Source organism: Otolemur garnettii, unplaced genomic scaffold, assembly GCF_000181295.1.
Source record: "Otolemur garnettii isolate 467f Iridium unplaced genomic scaffold, OtoGar3 scaffold00265, whole genome shotgun sequence".
NCBI classification, from domain to species: domain Eukaryota; kingdom Metazoa; phylum Chordata; class Mammalia; order Primates; family Galagidae; genus Otolemur; species Otolemur garnettii.
This window is the reverse complement of record NW_003852660.1, coordinates 1,112,248-1,137,200: the sequence shown is the minus strand read 5'-3', so window position 1 is coordinate 1,137,200 and position 24,953 is coordinate 1,112,248. Positions and strand designations below refer to the sequence as shown.

The 24,953-nt window shown below is 34.9% G+C and overlaps 1 protein-coding gene across 5 annotated transcripts in view; it reads left to right on the top strand.

Moving 5' to 3' along the window:
- The window catches only part of KCNT2 (potassium sodium-activated channel subfamily T member 2), a 271,111-nt gene that overhangs the window by 36,935 nt on the left and 209,223 nt on the right, over window positions 1-24,953 (top strand). The window contains exon 1 of one of the 5 annotated variants that reach the window (XM_023508709.1): window positions 9,193-9,527. The exons of the other annotated variants lie outside the window; for them this stretch is intronic. Coding sequence (XP_023364477.1) covers window positions 9,510-9,527 — 18 coding nt within the window. The 5' untranslated portion in view covers window positions 9,193-9,509. Of the gene's footprint in view, window positions 1-9,192; window positions 9,528-24,953 lie in introns of those variants that run through there. 5 annotated transcript variants of the gene reach the window in all.

The window sequence follows — 24,953 nt, the reverse complement described above, 5'->3', positions numbered from 1 at the left end:
TCTACACAGTGTGAAGAAATACTTCAAATATTGGGGTGGCTAAAGATTTTATGATGAAGACCTCCCTAGCAATTGCAGCAACACCAAAAATAAATAACAGATTTGATCAAGCTAAAAAGCTCTGCACAGTAAGGGTACCACAAACAAAGCAAAGAGATAGCCCTTAGAATGGGAGAAGATTTTTGCATGTTATGAATCTGACAAAGGCCTGATAACCACAATGTATTGAGAATTCAAATTAATTGACAAGAAAAGAACAGACAGCTCCATTTCTTTTCTTTTATTATTATTCTTTTTTTTTTGAAAAGAGACAGAATCTCACTTTGTCGCTCTCAGTAGACTGCTGTGGCGTCACAGCTCACAGCAACCTCCAGCTCTTGGGCTTAGGTGATTCCCTTGCCTCAGTCATCCAGGTAGCTGGAACTATGGGCCCCTGCCACAATGCCCAGCTATTTTTTTGTTGTTGTTGCAGTTTGGCCAGGGCCGTGTTCAAACTCACCATTCTTGGTATATGGGGCCCACGCCCTACCTACTGAGCCACAAGTGTCACCCAGACAACCCCATTGTTGAGAGGGCAAGAGACTTGAACAGAAACTTCTCTGAAGATGACAGAAGAATGGACAACAAACACATGAAAAATGCTTATCATAATTAATCATCAGAGAAATGCAAATCAAAACTACCCTAACTCCAGTAAGATTAACCCACATCACAAAGTTCCAAAATTAAAGTTACTGGCATAGATGTGGAGAGAAGGGAACACTTTTACACTGCTGCTGGGATTGCAAACTAATAGAACCTTTGTGGAAAGAAGTGATACCAGATTTTTGATACTGGATTTCCAGGCTCTTGGTCTCGAGGATTTGATGAATGAATTGACGGACCACAGGATCAACAGTAAGTTAGGTTTTATTCAACAGGTATTACAGCTCTCACAAAGAGCCAAACTTCCTGGCAGAGCAGATAAGATAAATTTTATACAAGTGTCACAGCTCTTACAAAGAGCCAAACCTCCTTGCAGAGCAGGGTAGAAGTGTTACAGCTCTTACAAAGAGCCAAACCTCCTTGCAGAGCAGGGTATAAGTGTTACAGCTCTTACAAAGAGCCAAACCTCCTTGCAGAGCAGGGTATAAGTGTTACAGCTCTTGCTCTTCTGCTCTCTCTCCCTTGGAGGTCTGAGGTGATCTACCCTTGAGCTCTCTACTCAGGGGCTTATATAGGGGCAATTGTCCAATGAGCTTTTGGGTCCTGAAAACAGACCAATCAGGAGCAGGTTTTGAAAATGGACCAATCAGGAATGCACTGGCGGAATCCCCAGTGTTTGCCCTTGCTCCTGTCCAGTTCTTTGGGCTACTGGAGCCTCTGTTGGTGGAGGTAAGCTCCCCCCACTTGCCTATGCACCAGCCTGCTGGTTCCTCTGCCAGCTGCTGCCACCAACACCAGCAAGATGGAGGTGGCAGGTCCTCCAGCCCAGCTTGGCTGAGCTGGCTGGGGCGCCACCTGTCCGGTATCAGAAGTATGGAAAATTCTCAACTAAAAGTTGACCTTACATTTGATCCTGCAATCTGATTACTAGATACTTCCTGAGAGGAACAAAAATCATTTTATCACAAAGACTTTTATACCAGAATGTTTATTGCAGCTCAATTGATTACCAAGTTGTGGAAGTAACCCAAACACCCATCAGCCTATTAATGGCTTAAGAAATTGTGGTATATGTATACCACAGAATACTATTCAGCCATAAAAATGTATGAAGACTTTACATCTTTATGTTTACCAAATGGAGTTGAACACATTTTTCTTACTAAAGTATCTTAGGAATTGGAAGAAAAGTATCCAGTGTCCTTAATACTATTATGAAACATAAAGTGGACATGCACATATGAACAATAAAGCACAAACAGTCTAGCAAGGGGGAGGGGGGGAAGGAAAAGGGGAGTGGAGAGGGTGATTGGCCGGAGGAGGGAGGACGTTTGGCAGGATCTCATCAGCTGTGCACAATTTGAGGGTGTTTAGCACCCCCCGATAAAGGGCTGGCTCTTCTATATCTTGAACTTTATATTGGAAGTGAGAACAATGTAACCTAAAAATTTGTACCCTGATATTAATTTGAAATTAAAAATAAGTTCAAAAATTAAAAAGAAAAATAAAGTGTAAATGGTAAAGTTGGAAGAATTATGGCTGCTGCCTTGTAAAAATTCAGGAACTACATGATCACTGATTTTGGAGGATTCTGGGAGTCAAAAGACTTCCATCGATGTTGTTGCTACCACCTGATCAAAGTGTTCCAAGTGCCACAGTGCTGAGAGTATGGAGCATCCATTCCTGAGACCTAGTGCTTCAGTTTGCTGCAGCCACTTGAATACCTTCTACTAACACACTGAGCAGAAGCCAGGAGTCCACACATATCAGCTGTGACCTAAAAGGCTGAAAGAAGATGAAAGACCTGGCAAAAACAGTTTCTCACTGTGGTAGTTAAATTTATGTCAACTTGGCAGAGGCTCAGCGTGCTCAGTTAGTGGGTCAAACATTCTGAGTATTTTGCTAGTGTGGATTTTGATGTGACTAACATTTTGATAGGTAGAGTAAAACAAATTGCTTTCTGTAATCTAGGTGGATCTCATCAGTTGAAGACCTGAATAAAACAAAAAGATCTACCCTCCCTACGCTCTCTGAGAGGCTGACTTCAGACTTCATTCGCAACAATGGGCTCCCCTGAAATCTTCATCACCACCAGCTTCCTTAACCATGTCAACCAATTCATTATAATATGTAGAACATTGGTTCTGTTTCTCTGGAGAACCCTGACTAATACATCTCCTGTATCCCAATGTGCCTGTAGTGCCTCTACGCTAAGAGAATCTAAGCTGAAGTCGAATGACAAGGGAGTTGGAGAATTTTACTTTGCACATGTAGTTTATGACACCGAGCTTAGCTTGAAAAAGCTGATAGGGAACTGAGGGCAAACAAGATTGCCTGGCAGAGGTAGTTTGGGACATCATGAGTGGAAACAGAGAAGAGACAGAAGAGTTCATCAAATTAGAGGTCATGGAGAGCAGAAGAGCAGAGTTGAAGGTCTGACTTTTAATGTGTAATTTCAGATATTAGTGGTGACTAAGATAAAGAGTGTGAAGGGCATAATGACATCAATCATCATTGCCTTTTGTGTACAGGTGGGTCTTTAATCTCAGAGACTCATAGGCAGTTTATAGCAATGAAGTAGTAATGCGGTTGTAGCTGGCAGTGGTGGTATTACCAGAAACATGCAGAGCTTCATGTGCCTTTTTAAAATCTTGCAGAAATTAAAGGATGTGACTGAAGAGTGTAAAGGTATTCTTACAAAGAACAAGGGACCTTATAGAGGCCTCTCTTAAGTCTGTGTAAATTAAACTATTGTGGGATAATAAACATGCTATGTGGGAATACATGCCTATTAGAAAATTCTAACAACTGTCTTGAACAAAAAAACTAAATTACCTGAGCAAACTTAGGAGATGAGGAAAGAGAATTTGGGAATAATATTAAAGCAATGCAAAGATTTACTTGGGAGGATTTTTAATGAGTGATATAGAAAAGAAGTGATAATCGCTTCGTCAAACCTATAAAAACAAGGGTAAAAGGAGTAACAACAAAGTAAAATTAAAACAATAATGAAAAAATATTTAAGTAACAAAATCAAATACGTAAACTCTCTGACCTCTCAAATATCAAGGGACTATTTCTATTGAAAAAGAAAACGCCTGACATAGTAAAATATCACTGCTGTTTATAAGAAGTATTCTTAAAGTGGTAAAGGGATAGCAAGAAAATGCAAATAAAAAGACTAAAAATACTAATATTTATTAATTCATTCAACATAACTTTGTGTTTATTCTAGGTGCTAGAGCTAGAGCAGTAATTATAATGATCAAAACCTGTCTCTGTTTAACTTAGGTTTAAGGACAATAAACAAATAAATATATAATATTGGTTAATAAGAAAGATGAAGAAAAATCTGACGTGAGGATAGAGGCAGATAGGATTCTTTTTTTTAAGCTTGGGTCTCAGGGAATGGATCTCTAAAGAAGTGGAATTCAAATATTGAAATATTTGAAGTATGTGAACCACGCATATTTTTGGAAAAAGAGTGTACCAGACAGAGGGGCAGTAAGTGCAAAGCTCTGGGACCCAGTCTTTCATTTACTTACTTGAGGAACATTCTCAGACAGATATTTTAATACAGATAACTTTGGCTATTATCTTGGGAATAGGTTGTGGGGAGACAAGGACAGAAGCAGAAATCCTGGCTAGAGGGCTATTATGGGACTGCAGGAAGAAGTTAATAGAAATTTGACCTAGCATGGTAGCAAAAAAGTAGGCAGTGATTAGCCTTGCAGTATTTGAAAATAGAAGTGAGACCATTTGGTTCTAGATAAGATATAAGATATGAGGGGAGGGAACCCCTCAAGAATAATTTTGAGATCTGTATTCTGAAAAAACTATGTGGATGATGATGCCATATACAAGGATGGGAAAATCTAGAAAGGAACATAAAAAGGAAGAGAAATAACATTTTCAGTATGTTTGAGATACCTTTTAGAAATCCAAGAGGAAATGTTAGGTTGCCATTTAGCTCTAGGAGTCTAGAGTCCAGGAGAGGGCTTGGGATCAGAACTGAAAGTTTGGAAATCCCTGGCATGTAGATGACTACTGAAGACAAAGGAGAGAAGAGAATGAGTAGGCCATGACAAACGGGGATCTCTGCTCAAAAACAGAACAAAACAAAAACCTTAATAGGGTAGTGAGAGACGTTATATCAGAACAAATGGCACAGTTTACAACATAGGATCTTCATTCACCCATGTGTACCCCAAAAATGTGGTCTTTAAAATATATAAAGAGAAAAATGAGTGAACATGTAATGAATACTTGATAAAAATTTAATCGTAGCAGAATTTTATAAAGAATCCTATTACTAAAATGGATTCAAAAATTTTTTTTTAATTTTCCACTTCTCCAAACATAGCTCTTTCTATACCATCCAACCCAGATGGTTGTCTATTTTAAACTATAGTCAATGTCAGAGCTTTTATCGTGCATTTTTATTATTACAAACACATTTTCCTTCTATCAAGCAACCAAATCCATGTTGAATTCATACATCTTTTATAAAACACCATAAATTCTATTTTTTTGTTGTTTTAAAATGCTCCTTATTTTTTCATCCTGTCTTTCCCTTCTGATTAACTCCTCATTTGTTAGCTAACTCCTGAAATTGCTTAGACACTTTGACCTTTCAACTGAGTGTGGTCTTTTTATACTTAAGATTGTGATTCATTACTGTTCCTATTAGAAAATTCCCTAAATTATTTTACCATATTATAGATTTTCCTCGTTCTGGCCTATAATCTTTGCCAGTTATTTTAGAGCATTTTGGTGTGTTGAGAGATTCATTTTAGCACTGTCTCCTTTTTCTCCTGCATTGCTTAAACCGATGTTCTCTTCTACCCAGGTCAATATACCAGGATTATATTGGCTGCCACTAATATTTTACTATACAAATATTATATAGAATATTTCTGATTTTTCCTAATAATCCAGGTTCATTTAACCACTTAATAGTCTTCTTATGGTTCTTGTTTGTTAGCTCATTGGATTTATTTATTATAAATTTTTATTATGTTTATGTATGTGAGTGTGTGGGTATATATATATATACACACACACACACACACACACACATTCCTTTTGGGCATTTATTTTTAGGTTCCTGGTTGGCTAGCATATTGATTTTAGTATGTTCTAAATATCTCATTTGAATTTCATATGAGCTTGTTTTCTCTAATGTGCCTACTGTGAAGGTGGAAAACCACTTTCAACCCCCTGCTTTATAATTGTCTTTTATGTGGATATTGGAGAGCTCTCAGTCTCAGTCTTCTTTTCTTTAAGTCAAATGCTTTAACTTTTCTCCCCAGGATTTTTTTGTTTGTTTGCTTTTGTCTAAATCTTTTCTATTTTATAATTATAAATTCAAATGGAGCCCACAGCTGAATAATGACAAAGATCAACATAATTTATATAAAAGCACTTTGTAAATTATAAAGTTCTATTCAAACATAATACAGTCTTTTGTTGCTATAATTTAGGGGAAGTATTCCTAGTTTAGTAAAGTGGTTGTTCTTAGGTTTTATTTCACACAGGAACATGTTTATTTATAGCTACCTAAAATGATGATGAAGTTAAAAAAATGGCCTTGGAATTGAAGATATCTTGGTTGTGTCTCTTTCTTGCTGTGTGATTTTAGTTAAATGATAGCCTCCCTGAGCCTTAATTTATTCACTCACCAAATACAGAAAAAATATATAAACTTCAAGAAAAGATTCTAGCCACGCGTTGTGGCGGGAGCCAGTAGTCCCAGCTACCCAGGAGGCTGAGACAAGAGAATCTCCTAAGCCCAGGAGTTGGAGGTTGCTGTGAGCTGTGTGGCACCACAGCACTCTACTGGAGGTGATAAAATGAGATTCTGTCCCTACAAAAAGAAAAAAAAAAAGGAAAAGATTTGAGGAATTTTTAAAAATAAACATTAAATTGGGTTAATATAACAGAAAAAATCAGCCTAGTAGAGATTAAGCATAAATCTTACATGAAGTTTGCAGGCAGTTGAAATGGAGAGAGAGATGTGAGATGTAATTATTTAGCATTCTTTATTAGAAAGGAAAAAAAACATGTTTCATGTTGGAATTAATGTCCTCCCTGTCCCCTCTGCAGAACTCAGGAGTTTTATTCTGCAGGCAAAATGATATAGATGTTACATATAAGACAGTGGAGAAGCACAATATATATTATTTCTTATAAAATTTTTATAATGCACAAATGGCATTTCCTTCCTTCCAGTTGTTTAGAGTTTTATTAATACTTGGATTGTCTCATCTAATTCTTGTAATAGCCCTATGACACAGAGGTACACGTTAGCATCTGTAGAGGAGACAAATGAGGTCAGATAGGGTTAAGCATTTCTTAGGTAGTAATGCACCAGGAATGAGTCTGCACTTGTCTGACCATGCTTGACTTCCTTTCCAAGTAATGAAGCCTGAACAGTAGTTTGAAAGCCATTCTTCTTTCAGGGGACATGTTTTGGTACAAAATTATGGTCTTTTGCCTGGTTCAACTTTGTCGTGGGAGATAAATTAGAAAATCTAGAGAAGTGGAAGAATAATTACACTTTTACTTAACTTTCCCCAACATTATTGTCTCTCCAGACCTTTGATAAGAGTTAGAGAGGTTATCAAGGCTCTTCCTGCTCCTGGTGACCTGTCTTCTCCACCTACCTAGGTGAGCTCATAGATGCGTATGGCTTCCAAGACCATCTATAAGCTAATAACTTTAGGAGTTTAAAATAACTTTCTTGATTTTTGTGTCTTTCTCTTTCCTCTCTGTTAATTATCTCACATTCACCAGCCCCTTAAAGAAGTCAAAAAACTGGGAGCATTCACACTCCTTCTTTTCTTTACACTGAATGCCTGATGCATCAACAACCCCTACTGGTTCCACCTCCAAAATCTGTCCATCCACTTTTTATCAGCATTGTTATTACCCCTGTCAAGCAACCATTATCTCTTGCTTGAATGATCTGCTCTGTTTGCTAATATCTTGCTCTCTTGCAATCCTTAACTCTCAGATCAATTAATACTGTACTTTTTTTTTTTTTTTTTTTTGAGACAAGAGTCTCATTATGTTGCCCTCAGGTAGGATGCCACAGCACACAGCAACCTCAAATTCTTGGGCTTAAGCGATTGTCTTGCCTCAGCCTCCCAAGTAGCTGGGACTACAGGTGCCCGCCACCACGCCTGGCTATTTTTTTGCTGTTGTCATTGTTGTTTAGCAGGCCTGGGCTGGGTTTGAACCAGCCAGCCCTGGTGCATGTGGCTGGCGTCCTAACACTAAGCAACGGGCGCAGAGCCTATGTTGTACATTTTCCTCATCAGTCATCTTTCTCACTCTGGCTTTCTTTTTTGTGCCTTGATGATGTTAGGATGATTCTTAATGTGTTGGTTTTGAGACAAGTGTTTCCCTGGCTTGCATGTTCTTCACTTAACTTTTAGTCTCCCTTAGGTTGGTACATATGACAAATCCTTAAAGAAATCTTTTTGACAGGTCAGTTAAGGGTCTTGGAAATACTACTATACGATACTTGCTTTGTAGTACATTAGCCTTCTCTGTTGTCTTTAATCATTTACCTTTATCAGAAATTTATTTGTTTCTTTTATTTATATAAAATGTCTTCCGGAAATTAAACTGAGTTTGATCAGGACATTAGGGGCAAAACACTTAACTGAAAATGAAAAAGCAAGAGAAAGGAAAAATAAAACAATGTGATTTTTTAATTTTAAGTTCCGTTACTGGCTTTATTTTTTTGTTGTTGTTGTTGTTGGGGATTCATTGTGGGTACACAGAACCAGGTTATATTGATTGCCTTTGTCAGATAAGGACTCTCTTATAGTTGTGTCCCACTCCAAAAGGTGTACCACACACCCTTTGGCCCCCCCCACTCCCTCCCTCCTTCATACAGTACCAAGACTGTAACAGAGTTTTTCATCAATCCCCCCATCTTCATACAAGTCAAATGGTGTAAGGCTTCTTTGAGAAGTGAAGTATGTCTAATTTTAAAAAATTTCTCAAAGAAGACTTATATCATTTGACTTCTGTTGTAGTCTTAGTACTGTATCCTACAAATGGGGTGAAACTTGTCAAGTTTTAGATGACTTCTGCACGAAGATGCTGTTTCTATAGGAAAGACAAGTAACTAATCAGCTGCTCCTACCCAGGGAGCTGTTGATTCCCTAGCTTGCCCCAGACATTTTATGCAATGTCATCAAAACTATGACATTCTGACATTGATAATTGCTAAGAATGAATTTAAATGGAATTAGGATAATGTCTGTTAAGTGAAAATTTAAGCTGAACTGGTCTGGTGGTGAGAAAAAGTAAAGGATTCAGAATATTTATTAAAAATGTTGGATTTCAAAAACACTTTCTTTTGGCTTAGTTAACTTTTTAGCATACAAAAATATGCAGAATAAAAATTTTTCTTAGATGGTAGTTTTTTAGTTGCAGTATTAATTGTTAGTTCAATCTCTTTGAGTTAAATAATCTGATATAGTAAATATCTTTCAATTTTTATAAAATTAAAGGCATAGGAACAATGTTTATTAGGTAAATGGTAACACAAGTCATGTTTTCCTGTAAATTTCTTTAGTTTAGAATGGGTCATTGACCTTCTGGAACTGCTCTTTGAGCAATATCATTGATTAGAAAAACAGTTGTTATTTCCAGTGAAAAAGAATTATTTACTTTGGAGATCATTTTACATAGATGCTGACATATTAGACATTAGCTCATGAGTAATTAAATATACCACTGGTAGAAAGGTTAGCCCAGTGCTTAAATGAAATGATCAACATCTTCTCAAGAGTGTCGTTACTTATCTATGATTGTGTTTGCATATTACAGAATTATTTGTGACCGTTATGCTGTGTGAAATGAATGTAAGTTCACTAACTTATTTCTTACAAGGAGAAATTTTTCACTTGATTTTCGGCAGAGATTAAGTGTTATGTAAGTGAAAGTACTATCATCATGATGGGGTTTCTTCATTGATGAACATGACATTTTCATATACTTTAAAAATTGGATTCACATAAATGATTACATAAAAATCAGAGTCACTTTTGGTACGAGAGTAGTTCTCATTGTTTAGGATGTAAAGTATTATGTTAAACTCTACTTTCTCTTTTATTTTTAATGGCTAAATTGGAGCCATTTCTGATAGAGCCAAAGGAAACCTTATTTCCTGGATAATTTAATTTCTAGAAAATATTGGCTAGAGACTATTTAGTCTTGTTATGTGACAGGAACTAGCAAAATAGTCTTGTGGGAACATGTTAAATGAATATAAATCAGCTTATATTAGTTTCTATTTATTTGGTCCCAATTCATATTTCACATGTGCAAGGACATTTAAATTGAGTGTTTACTTACCAACTTTCTTGATAATAAAAAAGAAATGCATTGACAAATCAAACCTTTTCTGAAGAGAACTGGAATGTATACATATTTTATTTTTATCAACTCTAAATATGAACATATCTTTAAGCCTATAATGAGAATTAATGGTTTGTAGTGCATGTTTTTATATCATTTCTTGGTTATCCACTTTACTTTTAAGAACTAAATGAGATAAGCAAAATAAATTTAAGCAAAATCAAAATTAAATTGTAGAGAAGCAAGGGCTCACAACTTAGAAAATGCTGTAGGACTGAATTTAGTAGCTTTTCTACACTCATTATTTCCTCTGGTCAGAGCTGTAACTTCACTAGGATGATTTGTATAGGCAGAGCCTTAGAAGTGATTTTCAGGCTGAGACTAATAGGCTAGCGTAAATATAGTTGCTGCTTGGGGCAGTGGTAATCACTCAGGGTATCAGTAAATTTTTATAAATGAACTCAGGCGCTACCCAAATGATTTCATTTTCTTGCTTAGAATTCTTCTGTGCCTTTAGAGTCTTCAAGATAGCGCAGATTTCTTGGTGTTGTATAAAGTGATTTATAATTTGTTCATGCTTCCTTCACTAGCCTCATCTTCTCTTCTTTGTCCTACTCTAAACGCTATTGAGTCACCTTTCAATATTGCACTATAGTAATGTGTTTTACAGTCGATTTTGTACTCCCAATGTTCATTCTTTCCGCTTTACAATTATTAGAAGTTGTTTAGAACTGGTCATGATTTTGAAGCGTCAGCTGTTAAGAATATCTTTTTATTTTTAAAGTAAACTAAATGAGGAAGCACAAGTAAAGATGAAAGCGGAATAGTCATATGATTATTTGATCGATTGATTTTGAAAGTTAAGCCTTAAAAGGAGGAGTAATGTTCCTTAGAACTGTTGATCTTTCTCTACAAGTGTATTACTGGGAAGGGGGCAAAGATATATTTAGAAAAAATCTCTGATTCTGCGGTGTGTCTCAGAAAGCCATTGTAAGCCACTCCCAATATTAAAATCAGAAGAGTTCACATGAAGAAGATGACATGTGCATGGAGGTCATGGGCATGCCAATGGACTTGCGTACCCCTGTAGACCCTCAGATATCCTCCATACGTTCTCTCTCTTTATATAGTATGCTTTTGCAAGCTCATATTCTTCTATAAATGATCATTAAATGATATAGTTCTTCAGAAATCAGTTCTAGGACCTTTATAATTTTATCATTTCTTTTTATATTTTTCCTAGGAGTTTTTCATGTACGTTAGTTATATTGTCTGAACTCATATAAAGGCAATGGTATGGATAATGTGGTCTATGTGTGTCCATTCAAATTAAACTCTAGTGATGGCTAATCTTATCAAGCATATGAAAGACTCTAATCAGGAACCACTACCATGATATTGCCAGTTTCATGAATTAATAAATTTGTGTCAAAATCTTTTGAAATTAAGGTAAGGCAAATTAGCAGTATTTTTCAAGGCATGTGGTTGGCAAGAAAATATTGTTTGGTTACTTCTTTCCTTCCATAAATGGATTAGGATTATAAGAATGTGATGAGCATAGCACCCTAATAAGTACTTTAGGGAAATGAGTGGTTCCTTGGTCTACAAACCTTGTAAACACTGTTTCTGTTTGAACTCAGCTGTGAATTCATCTGGGTTCAAGGCTACCTTTTGTTGGGAGGATTTTTACTTTCTTAATTTTTTTCCTTCTAATTTTTTATTAAATCATAACTGTGTACATTAATACATTTATGGGTACAATGTGCTGATTTTATATATGATTTTGAATGCTTACATCAAACCGATTAACATAGCCTTCACCTCACTTACTTGTTATGTTAAGACATTTATATTATACTCTTAATAGATTTGACATGTACCCTTGCAATATGCTCCATAGGTGAGGTCCCACCGATTACCCTCCTTCCATCCGGCCTTCCCTCTTCCCTCCACTCATCCTCCTTTTCCCTCCTTCATCTTGGGCTATAGATATGTTTTATCTTTCATAAGAAAATGTGGGTGATTATATATTGGTTTCATAATAGTACTGTTGGGAGGATTTTTAATACTGATTCAATCTCACTGATAACTTTATTAGTTTGTGCAGGAGTTCTGTTTCTTCCTGGTCGAGTCTTGGGAGATTGCGTGTTTCCAGGAACTTGCCCATTTCCTCTGTGTTCTCTAGTTTATGTGCATAGAGATTTATGTAGTATTCATGGATCATGTTTTGTATTCTGCTTAACAGTGGATGTTGTCACCTGATTCCACAAGCTGGCTGACTGGACCTGCCCTTAGTACATTTTCACACTTTGAGTGGTATGAACCTTTTTAAAATGTGTTTGTTGATATGCAAACCTCTTTGATATTATAGAATAGTAAATAATAAGTATTTTTTTTTTTATTTGGCAGAGTTTTACTTAAGACTTGCTCTCATTGTACATAGTATGTATAACATTTGCCCGTAGGTTGTAGAGGGCAATAAGAGTTAAGCTGAAGGCTCAGCTTTTCTTTTCTACATGAAGTTTGTAAACATACTTATGAAAGGAACTGAGAATTGTGAAAAGATAAATTGTCTTAGGTTAGTTTCTATGGCTTTAATTGTAACCTTTATTTATAGCTATTATTGTGACATTTGCTCTTAGATTCTTTAAACTAAATACGTCCAAAAAATTAAATTTCTTCTTAAACTTGTCTACATATATGAAATAACAATTATTGTCCCTGTTGTTTTGATTAATCCACACATCTAGGAATCATTCTTTTTCTAAATTTCAGAATATTATAGGAGTACACACCTTTTGGGACACTTCTTTTTCTGTTATACAACATACAACCAACAAATCACATAGATTTTACCTCCTAAACACCCTGCAAATCCATTTACTTTGTCCCTCTTATTCACCAGCTTGTTCATCTGAATGATCATAACCTTTTTTGTAGTAACAGCCTTATAAATGGTTTGCCTATATCCCCTCTGGCTCTATTTCAAACCATTCATCTTTTGGCAACCAAAGTGATCCTTGTAAAATACAAAGTTCTCATTTGTTAATAGGAAGATAGGGTAATTAAGTACTATGTTGCCTTTATTTTCTGCTGTGACCGTGTTATTTTGTTTTAAAAATATGAAGATAACTATAATAGCTTTCCTGTTGGTTGATTCAGCAGAATCCCTATTTTTTCCCTCAAAGGGTTTAATCGCTTAATATAGAGTCTCCTAGAATGGAAATTTCCAGAAGAAAGGGATAATGATTTTACTTGATTCTTTTTTTTTCCTAATTAGTTTCATTTAGATTTTCTTTTAAAACATTAATAATCTAAAATCTGCTTGGAAATACTCAAAACCTAGCCACTGAGAAATGGTAAAATTTCCATACTGTGTTCCTACTTTATTAGTTATCTGTTGCTGGATAGCAAATTACCCAAAGTTATCGGTTTCTTCCTCAAAGTTTAATGGGGCTAGGAGTCAGGCCTGGCTTAGTTGGGCCCTGTGTTACAGGGCTGTAGGCTACACTCATCTGAAGCTCGGCCAGTAGAAGATTTGCTCCTAAACATACTTCTTTGCTGGCAGGATTGAGTTCTTCCTAAGCTGTTAGACCACTGGCCAAGGGCTTCTCTTGGTTCCTTCTCACATGGGCCACTCATAACACATCTTGCAGCATGCCCCTTACTTTATCAGAGCGGACAAGTGAGAAGGCAAAGGAGAATGCTAGCAAGGTGGAGGTGGCAGTTTTGTGACCTAAATCAAGGAAGTGACACCCAGTTTTGTCTTACTCATGGAAAAGTGTCACCAGGTCCAGCCCAGTCTTCAGGTGAGAGCATTACAGAAAGGCAGGGGTCCTAGGAAGCCAGGTCCCTTGGAAGGCTGCTAACCACATCTGCCAGCTATTGTTTTCATTTGAGGTGCCAGAAGTAGATTTGCAGTTGTACAAGGGGGCAAGTCACCTTTTTTAATGGGCCCCCACACCACAGTTATTACGGGTTTTTATCCAGAGGCTTAGTGACCAGGTTCATGGTGAGAAGTAAGAAATAAAATAGTGTCATGGGAAGAGTTTTGGCTGGAAGGATTAGAAGTGCAAACGCCCAGGAAAAGCAGGGATGTCAAGAAACATGAAAGGAGGAGGGCGGGACATACCACTGGTATGCTCTCCACTTGTAGAAATCCTGGAGCATGAGGGTGGAGTCATTGGCCTCTTGGTAGGAGTGAAAATCTCACTGAACACTTTTCTGAACTCTGCAGGTTTCTAAGGAAGTCCTTAGTTTGTTTTTCCACCTCCTTTCTTACCTCCTGGGAAGACCCCACCCCAACTCTCTCCTGGCTCCAAAGAGTCCCCTCCCCCAAGACCTGAGCTCCCTCCCTTTCTCCCATTTCTGTTGTCTGGTGGGAATCAGCTCAAGCCCTCCATCCTCACGGTGGAGATTTAGGGCCTCTCCCTTTACCTTCCAACAGGGAAGAATTATGTGGAAGAAATTAGACCCTAACATTTGGGAGGGAAAAAAATGCAAATTCTATGCAGATGAGGTAGTCTCTAATACATTCTATACAAAGGGGTCAATACTATACATACAGGAAACAAGTTCTCAATAAACAATCTACTTTTACCAGGAGCAAAGTGACAGCACACACATATTGATATTGTTTCTAGTGTGGTCTGTCAGAAGTATTCAAGACCATTCTAAGGATAATAAGACAGACAGAGACAGGCATGCCAGGGTTCCAGAGCATCCCTTAAACTGAAACTGAATGATTGAGTCATTCGGGTGATTTTACTTGATTCTTGACAATACCAGTTAATTACCTTTGACAACAATAGATTTGTATCCCTATTTTCACCTGATTTGATCTTTTAATCATCTTTCATCCCACTGTCTCATCTCTCTGGCTACTGCCTTAACAATTATATTGAGAAATACATTCAACATCAACCCAATATATTTCTTATAAAATGTTCATGAATGAAGATACCATATAACCCAGATGTCCTCAAACTATGGCTCATGGGCCACATGCAGCCCACCTAGGATATTTATCTGGCCTGCCAGGTGTTTTTGCCGCTGCTGCCTGTCCTGCTTAGCAGTGGACTTGTCCTGGGGCCCACAGTCTGGCCCTCCAACGGTCTGAGGGACAGTGAACTGGCCCCCTGTTTATAAAAAGTTTGAGGACCCCTGGTAACCTAAGGAATTCAAATGGAACAAAACACTACAATATTAAAAGCTCCATCCTTCCTACCATGAACAACACCAAAAATCCCTACTTCCATTTGCATACATAATAGTAATGACCCATAAGCTGATGAGTCTATGAAAAATTTACAAAGGCCATCCACCCTTTTATAATTAATGGTAAAAGAAGAGGAAATGTAATAAGAAATGTACTGTACAGGAATGAACAGCAGTGAATAATGTAGAATCCATTTAAGTGAAACATTTAATGTAAGAAAGAACATTTACCACCTGGTTGTTGTAGCCTTAGATAATTTATTATATGTTAGTGATTCTTATTTCACCATGCAAATGAGAAAATTAAAAAGAAAATAGATTTGAAATATTTAAATTAAGATGTTAGTTTTTGTGAATAGAGGAATATTTAATTTAAATAAAACTTAAAAATGAATGATTTTTTGATAGTATTTTTATTTCTAATCATAATTAGAAATTAAATTCCTGATACAATAAATATTATGACTCTAGATATTAATGTATTATGGGGCTAATCTTTTCCAGTTCATGCAGTTAAGATTTTTTCTTAGGTGTTTGAATAGTGTCTTTAACTCAAATTATTCTTAATAATATTTAACACCGGTTTGTAAAAAGGTGGAATTTTTTTTTTTAAATGAGCTACAGTTTTGCATTTTTCTTACCGTATGGCCTGCTCAGATATCTCCACATTTCAAATAATTTCAGCACTAGGAAAAAAAAAAATATTTGTTTTGTTCTTTAAGCCTTTTTCTGAGTGAGATGAGGAAACTTCTATGCTTATACAGTGTTCAGCATGGCTGTTGAGGGCCTATGTTGATTGTAATTTGTCAGTTACTCAAGTTCAGGTTTGCAGAAAGTCATTAAAGACCACAGAATAATGAGCAAAGCAAATTGATGTTTGTGGATTTGTGGAATGAATGGGAGCTCAAGCCAAAATGTATACTGGGAGGTTTTAAGTAGCACTAAGTTAAGATGAAGAGTTGAGATGGAGCACTTTTTACTTAATTGATTAAATTTTTAATAAAAGTATTTTTTATTTCAGAATACTGTGGGTGTACATATGTTTTGGTTACCTAGCTTTATGAATTTGATAGTCACTTTTAAGTCAAAGTTACAGGTGTGTCCTTCACCAAGAAAGTGTGCAGTGTACAGGCGATGTACACATTGAGTGGAAATTTACCTTTCTCCTTCTTACCGTCCCCTCCATTGGAATTACATAGAGTTTTACTTTCACGTGAAAGTAAAATCTAGTTCCAATTTAGTATTGAGTACATGTAGTGTTCTTTCTCCATTATTACCATACTTCACTTAGAAAATGAGGGTGGGATATTATTAATAATTTTTCATTTATGTCTTTATTGACTTTTAATAACAATACATATTACCATATCTTAGGAATTGAAAAGATTAGAATTGTAAACAAATTCAAGTAGAATATAAACTAAGGTGTCTAAGTGTATTATTACAAGTGTATATTTATAAAATACAAAATTGAAATGAAAAAAATTACAAGAGTGTTAAATTCAACACATTACAAAATGAAATACTTTCACCACCTTCACCTGTAAAATTTCCCCTGATATTCCTTGCCTACGTCATTCTTACCTGTTGCCTTTTCCCCCTATGATCCATAGGTTCCATTGGAAAATCAATGAATGCTATCTGAAAACAAAACAAAACATTGCACCTCCTGACAACTGAATTTGTTGCATATGGCTTTAATCAAATATATAATCTCTTATTCATATCAATTGTGGAATTATTAGAGTAGGTAAAATTTCCAAGGACATTTCTGTAATTTTTTTCTCTTTGCTTTCTTATTTTATTTTATTTTATTTTATCTTACATGTTACTTCATATAAAATTTACCTTGTCACCTGGCCTAGATTGCCATGGCACATCAAACTTCTGGGCTTAAGTGATCCTTCTACCTCAGCTCCCCAGTAACTGGTAGTACAGGTGCACTGTACCCTGCTCAGGTAGCATTTTTTTGTAGAGACAGGGTCTTGCTCTTTCTCAGACTGGTTTTGAGTTCCTGGGCTCAGAGGATCCTCCTAGAATGCCAGGATTACAGGCACGAGCCACCACGCCTGACCTGAGGAGTCAAACAAATACGGCTTTTCAAGTAGATAGCGCTCAGCCTGGTACATAAGTGCTTCCTAAACGATAGTACTTACAATTATTTTATATCTTCAGAGTGGTCCTCTGAAGTGTCAGTGGAGACGGTTGTTGGATGAAGAAGGGAATTCATACCAAATCTCTCTTATTTTTCTGCTGTACGTGGTTATTAATCAAGTTCTGAACAGTTATTTATGGATGGATTTGGCTGCTGGGCACTTTGTCCTCTAGCATGCACAGTTTACGTACATATTTACAGTAATTTTAGAAAAACTGCCAGAGTACCATGCATAATATTCCTAAAGGAGTTTTATTCTGTGGCAGAGTTCTCGAAAATAACCATTAATAGGAGTGAGTATTTATGTAAAGCTAAATTACATTAAGGTAGAAATGTGTGAATTAGTTTTGAAAACCCAGGTTAAGTTCAATGTTATGAATATTGACTACAAGTATGCAAAAAGGATAAATATGTGGATAGCAGGAATTCTGTGCTTCATAAAAGGTATAGAACTTCAAAAATAGGCATATTTAATATTTTATAAGTATATAATCCATAATCACTTAGATACTTATTTCAAAGTTAATAATGAGCAAGACTGTAATGTATAAAGTAAAACAAAAAGACAAAATCTTATTGGATATTTTTTAAAAATTTTCACTATTTAACATTTAAATCTTAGAATATTATCACATAATGATACACTTATTAGTTATACAACTCAGCCAATTATATAAACTATACATGCAGGATATACAGTTACTCCATCTTTTATATAATCACATATGAAACTCATTCAAATGAACTAAGTGATAAGTAATCCTTTAAAACAAATCTGATGTTGAAATCCTGGCCCAGAAATAGTGCTTAATCTTTTTTTCCTTACCGCTTTAACAAGAATTTGTAGTCAGTTTCTGGAAATGACATCTGTGAACCTTCCAAAGGTCAGCTAACCTCAGCATGACTATTCTTTCTAAATAGTTAAAGATTATGGGTTTACCTTGCCAATTGCTGAACTTTTTTTTTTAAATCTTTTGGAGCCCTCCGGGATGACTGAGTAATTCCACTTCTTTAGCACTGAGAAATGGCATAAGATTACAGCTACTCACTAATTCATGGATAATTTCCTTCTAATAATCCTGTTAGTGAAACCATAGAGAAGAATAGACATATAATTCTCTCATCCTTCTCTTCCTTTGTAATCTCCGACTCTATTGTTCATGAAAACTGTTTTTTATCAAGTAAGAAACAAAGGCTTTGTGACATTTTTGTGTATACATTTGATTCTTACATTTGACTTATTTTTATGCTTACATGTCTCTCTTTTGGGGGCTGGAAATAAATAACAAAATTACTACTGAATTCATTGTGCCAGGCATTTCATGGAGCATTAACTCATTTAATTTTCATAATAGCCAGGAAGAAGTTAACATTAGTACATTTACTTTTCAATTGAGGAGCATGAAGTTTAAAGTGACAAAGTAATTTACCCAGGTTAGCACTGAGCAAGTGAAGAAAAAGTTTGGTTATTAACGTATGGTATTATTAGTAATCCTGTTCAAGTTGAGATAATTACCATTCATATTAGGTTTTAGAGACACTTTTTTATGTAGCTTAGGGTGAAAGATGTTTGTCCTGCGATATCTGCACCTTTAACATCCAGCACAATGCCTGACTCTAGTAAACTGTCCATACATTTCTGTGTATGAATAAATGGGACTAACATTTACAATATTAGGCATCTTTTTCTATTATGAAACATTTAAATAAAATTTTATATCACTTGATAATTTTATTTAAATCATTTTATTAAAATTGTTTTTCCAATAGAGAAATTGTAAGGAAAAAATTCAGTTACAATTTCCCATTTCAAAGTGAATAAGTATAAATGAATCTGAAGTCACTTATATGTTTATTAATAAAGCAAAAAACGTTAAGAAAATCATGGTATGACTTTGGTATATTTTTTATATTTTTAATTGCAATAAATTATATAATTCATATGTTTAGGCTCAAGGTATAGTATAATAAAGAAAATGTTACATTTAGGTAGCCATTTAAAGCAAGTATTTTAAACAGGCACTATATATATCTGTCTGTGTGTGTGTATACACCATGAGTGCCAAAAAATGTATACACATTTTAAGAAATGTTTTCTATCTATTACTTTTCAAAGTTGAATTGAGTTACAGTAGCAAGGTGTAGTATAATGTTGGCTCAAAAGATGATGTTAATCAGATGTATCACTGCGAAACAGGCATGGATAGGATAGCTTTTTCTCTTAAAATGGGTATACATTTTGTTGATATTCTTTTTATGGTAACACACACACAGATATATGGCCTCCCACTTACAAAACAATATTAAATTTGATTACTAGAAAATACACAGAAAACAAAATATTTGCTTAAATTTACTGTCTATGATTATTTACTGTTTAATAATGCATTATTAAATTCATCTGCTACTTTCAATTTTGATTGTAATTTAAATTGTTTAATTTGGGCTTTGACTGAGGAAAGGCATCTTTTATAATATGGCAAAATAGGATATTTTGATTGTGTTGTTTTTGAATACATTCTTAGATTTAATTTATCAGAGAATTTCTCCCCATCAATAAAATTACTTCTGGGTACAGATATAAAATAATAAGAAACTTAAATTCATTAATTATGATGAATAGAAGACAATTACTTATTTAATAATGACTCCAAAGACATCTGTGAATAAAACAAAATAGCAGTCTTCATTTAAAATGCTTCAAATCTTTATATAGTATGTTGCAGGATTGATGATTTTAGGCAAAATAACATAACTGAAATATTAATGTTTTTACATGATGCAGACTAAGCATGTTTTCAGTGCTAAGACTGCTATGGCCTTAAGACTTATATGATAAGTAATGATAAATTGTATCTACCTGTCCTAAAGACACACAGTCTTCTGTTCTTTTCTACAACTAGCTAACTTACTCTTTGAAGAGATAATTTATATGAGTAATCTAAAAATGCATTTTATTTGAATAATTATCTCAGAGCAGTAAAATAAGTCTTTTTATTCCTTATCTTCAAAACATTTACCAGTTGTGTTGCCCGTAAACAAAATAATATGTGATACATCAGCAGGTACATTTAACATTTTCTACATGTTGTGTATAGATACTCCATAATAGGTCTAAAAAAATGATCTTGTAGCCTATAATATAAATCAGAGCAGTCTACTCTCAATTTCTTTATTTCTTAGTATAACCTAGAACAAGTAATTGTCAAATTACTTTTTAAATCTAAAAAAATTTTTTTGGCAATGGTGTCTTTGCCTCCCAGGCTGGAGTGCAGTGGAAATATCATAGCTTACTTAGGGTAGCCTTGAACTGCAAGGCTCAAGTGACACTTTCACCTCAGCCTCCCAAGTAAGCAGGAGCATAGGTGCTCACCACCATGTTCAGCTAATTAAAAAAAAATAAAATAAAATTGTAGAGAGGGAGTCTTTTATGTTGCCCAGGCTGGTCTGCAATTCCTCTGCTCAAACAGTCCTCCCACTGTGGCTTTCTAAGTACTGTTGGCATTAGGCACCAGGTCCAGCCTAAATCAAATTTAAGATTCTATGAGATTTGAGGACTATTTGTTTTTTAAAGTGAAATTTTCTACCTTTAGAATTTGATAAGCTAGTGAAAATTTCTGCAAAATTCCGTTTTAAAGTATTTCAGCTCTTCAAGAAAGGTGATTTATTTTATGTAAATACAAGAGAGTTAAAAAGGAAGTAGTTGCAAAAGTTAATGTAAAAGTGCCAGTGAAGCTCAGATTGTATACATCTTCCAGGCAAATCTTTTCCTACTATTGAGAGTATTTTTTCTTCCATAAAACATAAGCTATACACTTGTCTGAATATTAGAGTATGTGCTAAATTGATTGACTAAAGTTAGTATTTGAGGATGAAATATTCACAGTGACATGAATGGGATTGCAGGCCAAACATTTGATTAGTAAACCATTTTGTAGCAAAATTAATTCAGACATTCAAAACTTCTTAAAATACGTTAATGGCATAGAAAGTTCAATATATAATAAGACTAAATTTTAAAAACATCTCATATTTGAATATTTGTTTTATTAAAAAACAAGTGTTATAATTTACTTATATAATACACATGGAATGATTTTTAATAAGTCAAATGGATTTCAAATTTCCAAAGTTTTCATTTAGTGTATTATATAAATATTGGTAACCAAAACAAATGCTGGAGTTATAAGCACCAACTACTAGGTAGAGTAAGACCCCTTTTACTTGTTTATAGTACTTCAGTATTTTAAAAGATCTGGATTGAGAAGTTCTGGAGAAATTGATAGGTTTATATAGTACTGTATCTGCCTCTTTTGACAGAGATTTTTATGCATTTATTTAATTATTTTAAACTTTCTTGAGCTATAATCAACATATACAAAAAATTACACATATTTAATGTATACATTTTTATGACTTTGACATACATATATACTGATAATATCATCGCTACAATCCAGGTAATAAATATACCTGTACCCTCCAAAAATTGTTTTGTGTCATATTTTTGTGTGTGTATGGTAGGAATACTTAGTATTCAAATTATCTTCTTAACATTTTAAAGTGCACAAATTATGATTAACTATAATACTATGTTGTACAGCAGACACCTGGAATTTAACTCATCTTGTGTGACTGAAACTCTATATTAATTGAAGTACAATTTCCTATTTCCCCCTCCCTCAGCCCCTGGAAACTACCTATCTACTCTCTGCTTCTATGAGATTTACTATTTTCATGTAAGTGTAATTTCACAGTATTTGTCCTTTTTTGGGGAGGAGGGGTGTATTGAGTTGTAAAAGATCCTTACATATTTTAGAAATTAGTCTTCTATCAGATTCCTTGGCTGCCTTTTCATTCTGTTGATTACTTCCTTTGCTGTGCAGAAGCTTTTTAGTTTGATAGAGCTTCACTTGTCTATTTTTGTTGTTTGTGCTTTTGGTGTCAAATCCAAGAAATCAATGCCAATGTCAATGTCAAAAACCTTTTCCCTTATTATATTTTCTTCTAGGAGTTTTATAGTTTTAGGTGTTATGTTTAAATATTTAACTCATTTTGAGTTGAGTTTTGTGTACTGTGTCAGAAAGGGATCTAATTTCTTTTACTAAAGGTCTTTTTGTCCTGTCAAATTAATTGTATTAGATTCCACAGGGGAGGCACAAGGAAGATAAAAAATGTGCATGCTTTTACTTTTCTTTCCGAATTATTTTTATTTTATATTTAGACAGGCTAACTGGCTTGATGATTTAAATATGAGCAGTAAAGGTGGTTTGTGTATGTTAGGTTCAGGCTCTCATTCATTAAACTAATATTTATGGATGGTATTATGTGGTTGTAGCATTTTAGGTGCCAACCTAAAATGAAGAAAGCACATGACTCTCTGCACTAACGGACTTCCACTATCATAAGAGAATGCAATAAAGAACCACAAACACTCTAAGTGACTATTTTTTTTTAAATTAGGCAGGAAAAAGAAAATTAGGAGTAGACATGATGGTCATGGTTGGCTCATGGATAAGGTGGCGTATGAGTAAAGTGGTGAAGGATGTGAAGAGCCAGCCATGATACTATCCAGGTCAATATGGTCCCAGCCATAGAAAATATTCCCTATGTTGACCTTTATTGAGGAATGGGTCTGGAATGTTGGTCAGATAGCAGAACCACAGGGGAATAGTAAAAACATGAGCCTAAAAGATAGTGAGGGGTTGAAGTGGGTAGTGTGCTGTAGACAAATGCAAGAAAATTAGCTTTTAGTCTAATTTTAAGTATGGAACCATATCAGGGTTTTGAGTAAAGAAATAGCAGGGCCTCATCCATGTTTTCATAGGTAAACCTGGATGATATCTTGACAGTAGGCTATTGAGGGGAGGGTGGAACTATTAGTCTACTGTAAGGAAGATACAATTGTGCCAGAGATTATTGTAGCAGTAAAAATGCAGAGAAGTGATTGTGGGTTCTGGTTAATTATGAAGCTAGAAACTGTAGTTTGCCAAGAGCTTGGGTGTGAATTTTGAGAAAAAGGAAGAATGAATTAAAGATTTTGGCCTAAGCAACTAGACAATCATATTTACCATTAACTTATGGTAAAAACATCAGGAGGTTTAGAGAAGAAGCTTTAGGAGATTTAGAGAAGTTTAGAATTCAGTTTGGATGTGTAAGCTTTAAGATGTCTATTGGAAGGCCAAGAGGAGTTGAGAAAGAAGTTGGGTGCATACTCAGCATGTTTAAAGGATGGTACTTAGAGTGGAGAAGAGCCAGGGGATTTTTAATTTTATTCTGAGGTGACAAAAGTATATTGAGAGTTAGGAACGTACAGGGAAAAAGATTTGACATAATTGAAAAAGATTCCTGTGTTCTTAGGCTTGTTATATAACTATTATCTGACTTTTTTTTTTCTTTTGGAAGGAAGAACTGAATTCATTTATTTATCACAAAAAGTGTTTATTAAGTTGGAAGCTATTCTTAACGGTCTTTAAATGTGTTGTTATTGTAATATAAGAACAGAAGCAGTGGCCCGTTTAATAAGATCCAACAAGCAGGCATGCCTATTCAAAATTGGAGAAAAACTCTAAAATTAATTCAGTGCATTCATTTCTATTAGTTCTTTAGAATGTTGACTTTTGTTTTTGTGCAATAATACCAAGCATATTAACAGCCAGTATGGGTATCTTCATTTTTATACTTATCTAGAGAGCATTAAGATATAACAGGTCCTTTAATCTTAGGTGCAGTGTTAATGTATATATGATAGATGTACAAAAGTTTTTCAGGTCAAGTAAAATGCCATTTTACATAAGGATTAAAAAATTATTTTTATGGCTGTATGTATGTATTTAATTATAACTGTATCCAAGAAATTAAATACCTTTGAGTATAATATGATTTATTTGACATTTATTAATATTTTTGTAGTTTATGATAGATAATGTCATTTGTGTGGTTTGATAGATTGAAAAATATAGTGACTTTATTTTTTATCTCATCTCATGAAGAGATGGAATGTATTTCCACACACAGTCAATCTAGGCTGACCTTGTGACTTGCTTTGGCTAATGGAATAAAGCTGATAAAAGGTAGATCTTTAGAGAACTTGCAAACTTCCATCTTTGTCCTTTGGCCTAAGTGGGAGGAAAGCCAATTGATCCTGGTGGAAGGTAAGAGGTCACATGAAGAAGCACTAAGGTACTCCAGCCAATAATAAACACTGACCATCAAGAACGGGAGTGAGGCCAGCTTAGTTAGCTTAGTCCTGTTGCCTTACTCAGATCTCTGGCTGAATGCAGTTACATGAGTCAGCCCAAGAACACCAGAAAAGCTTTCCACCCAAGTAAAAAAATTATGTGAAAAGATAAATTGTTATTACTTTAAGCCTCTGAATTTTAAGGAGTTCGTTATGTAGTAATAAAATGCTGAAATATATTCATTAAAACTTTTTAAAAAATATGTTTGGAATATCTTATTTGGGAATGATTTAAGGTTGTTTTTTTATTTGTTACTGGGCGGCTACTCCGTTCTTTGTGCTAAGCGTTGGAGGAAATAAAAATATAAATAATGTATA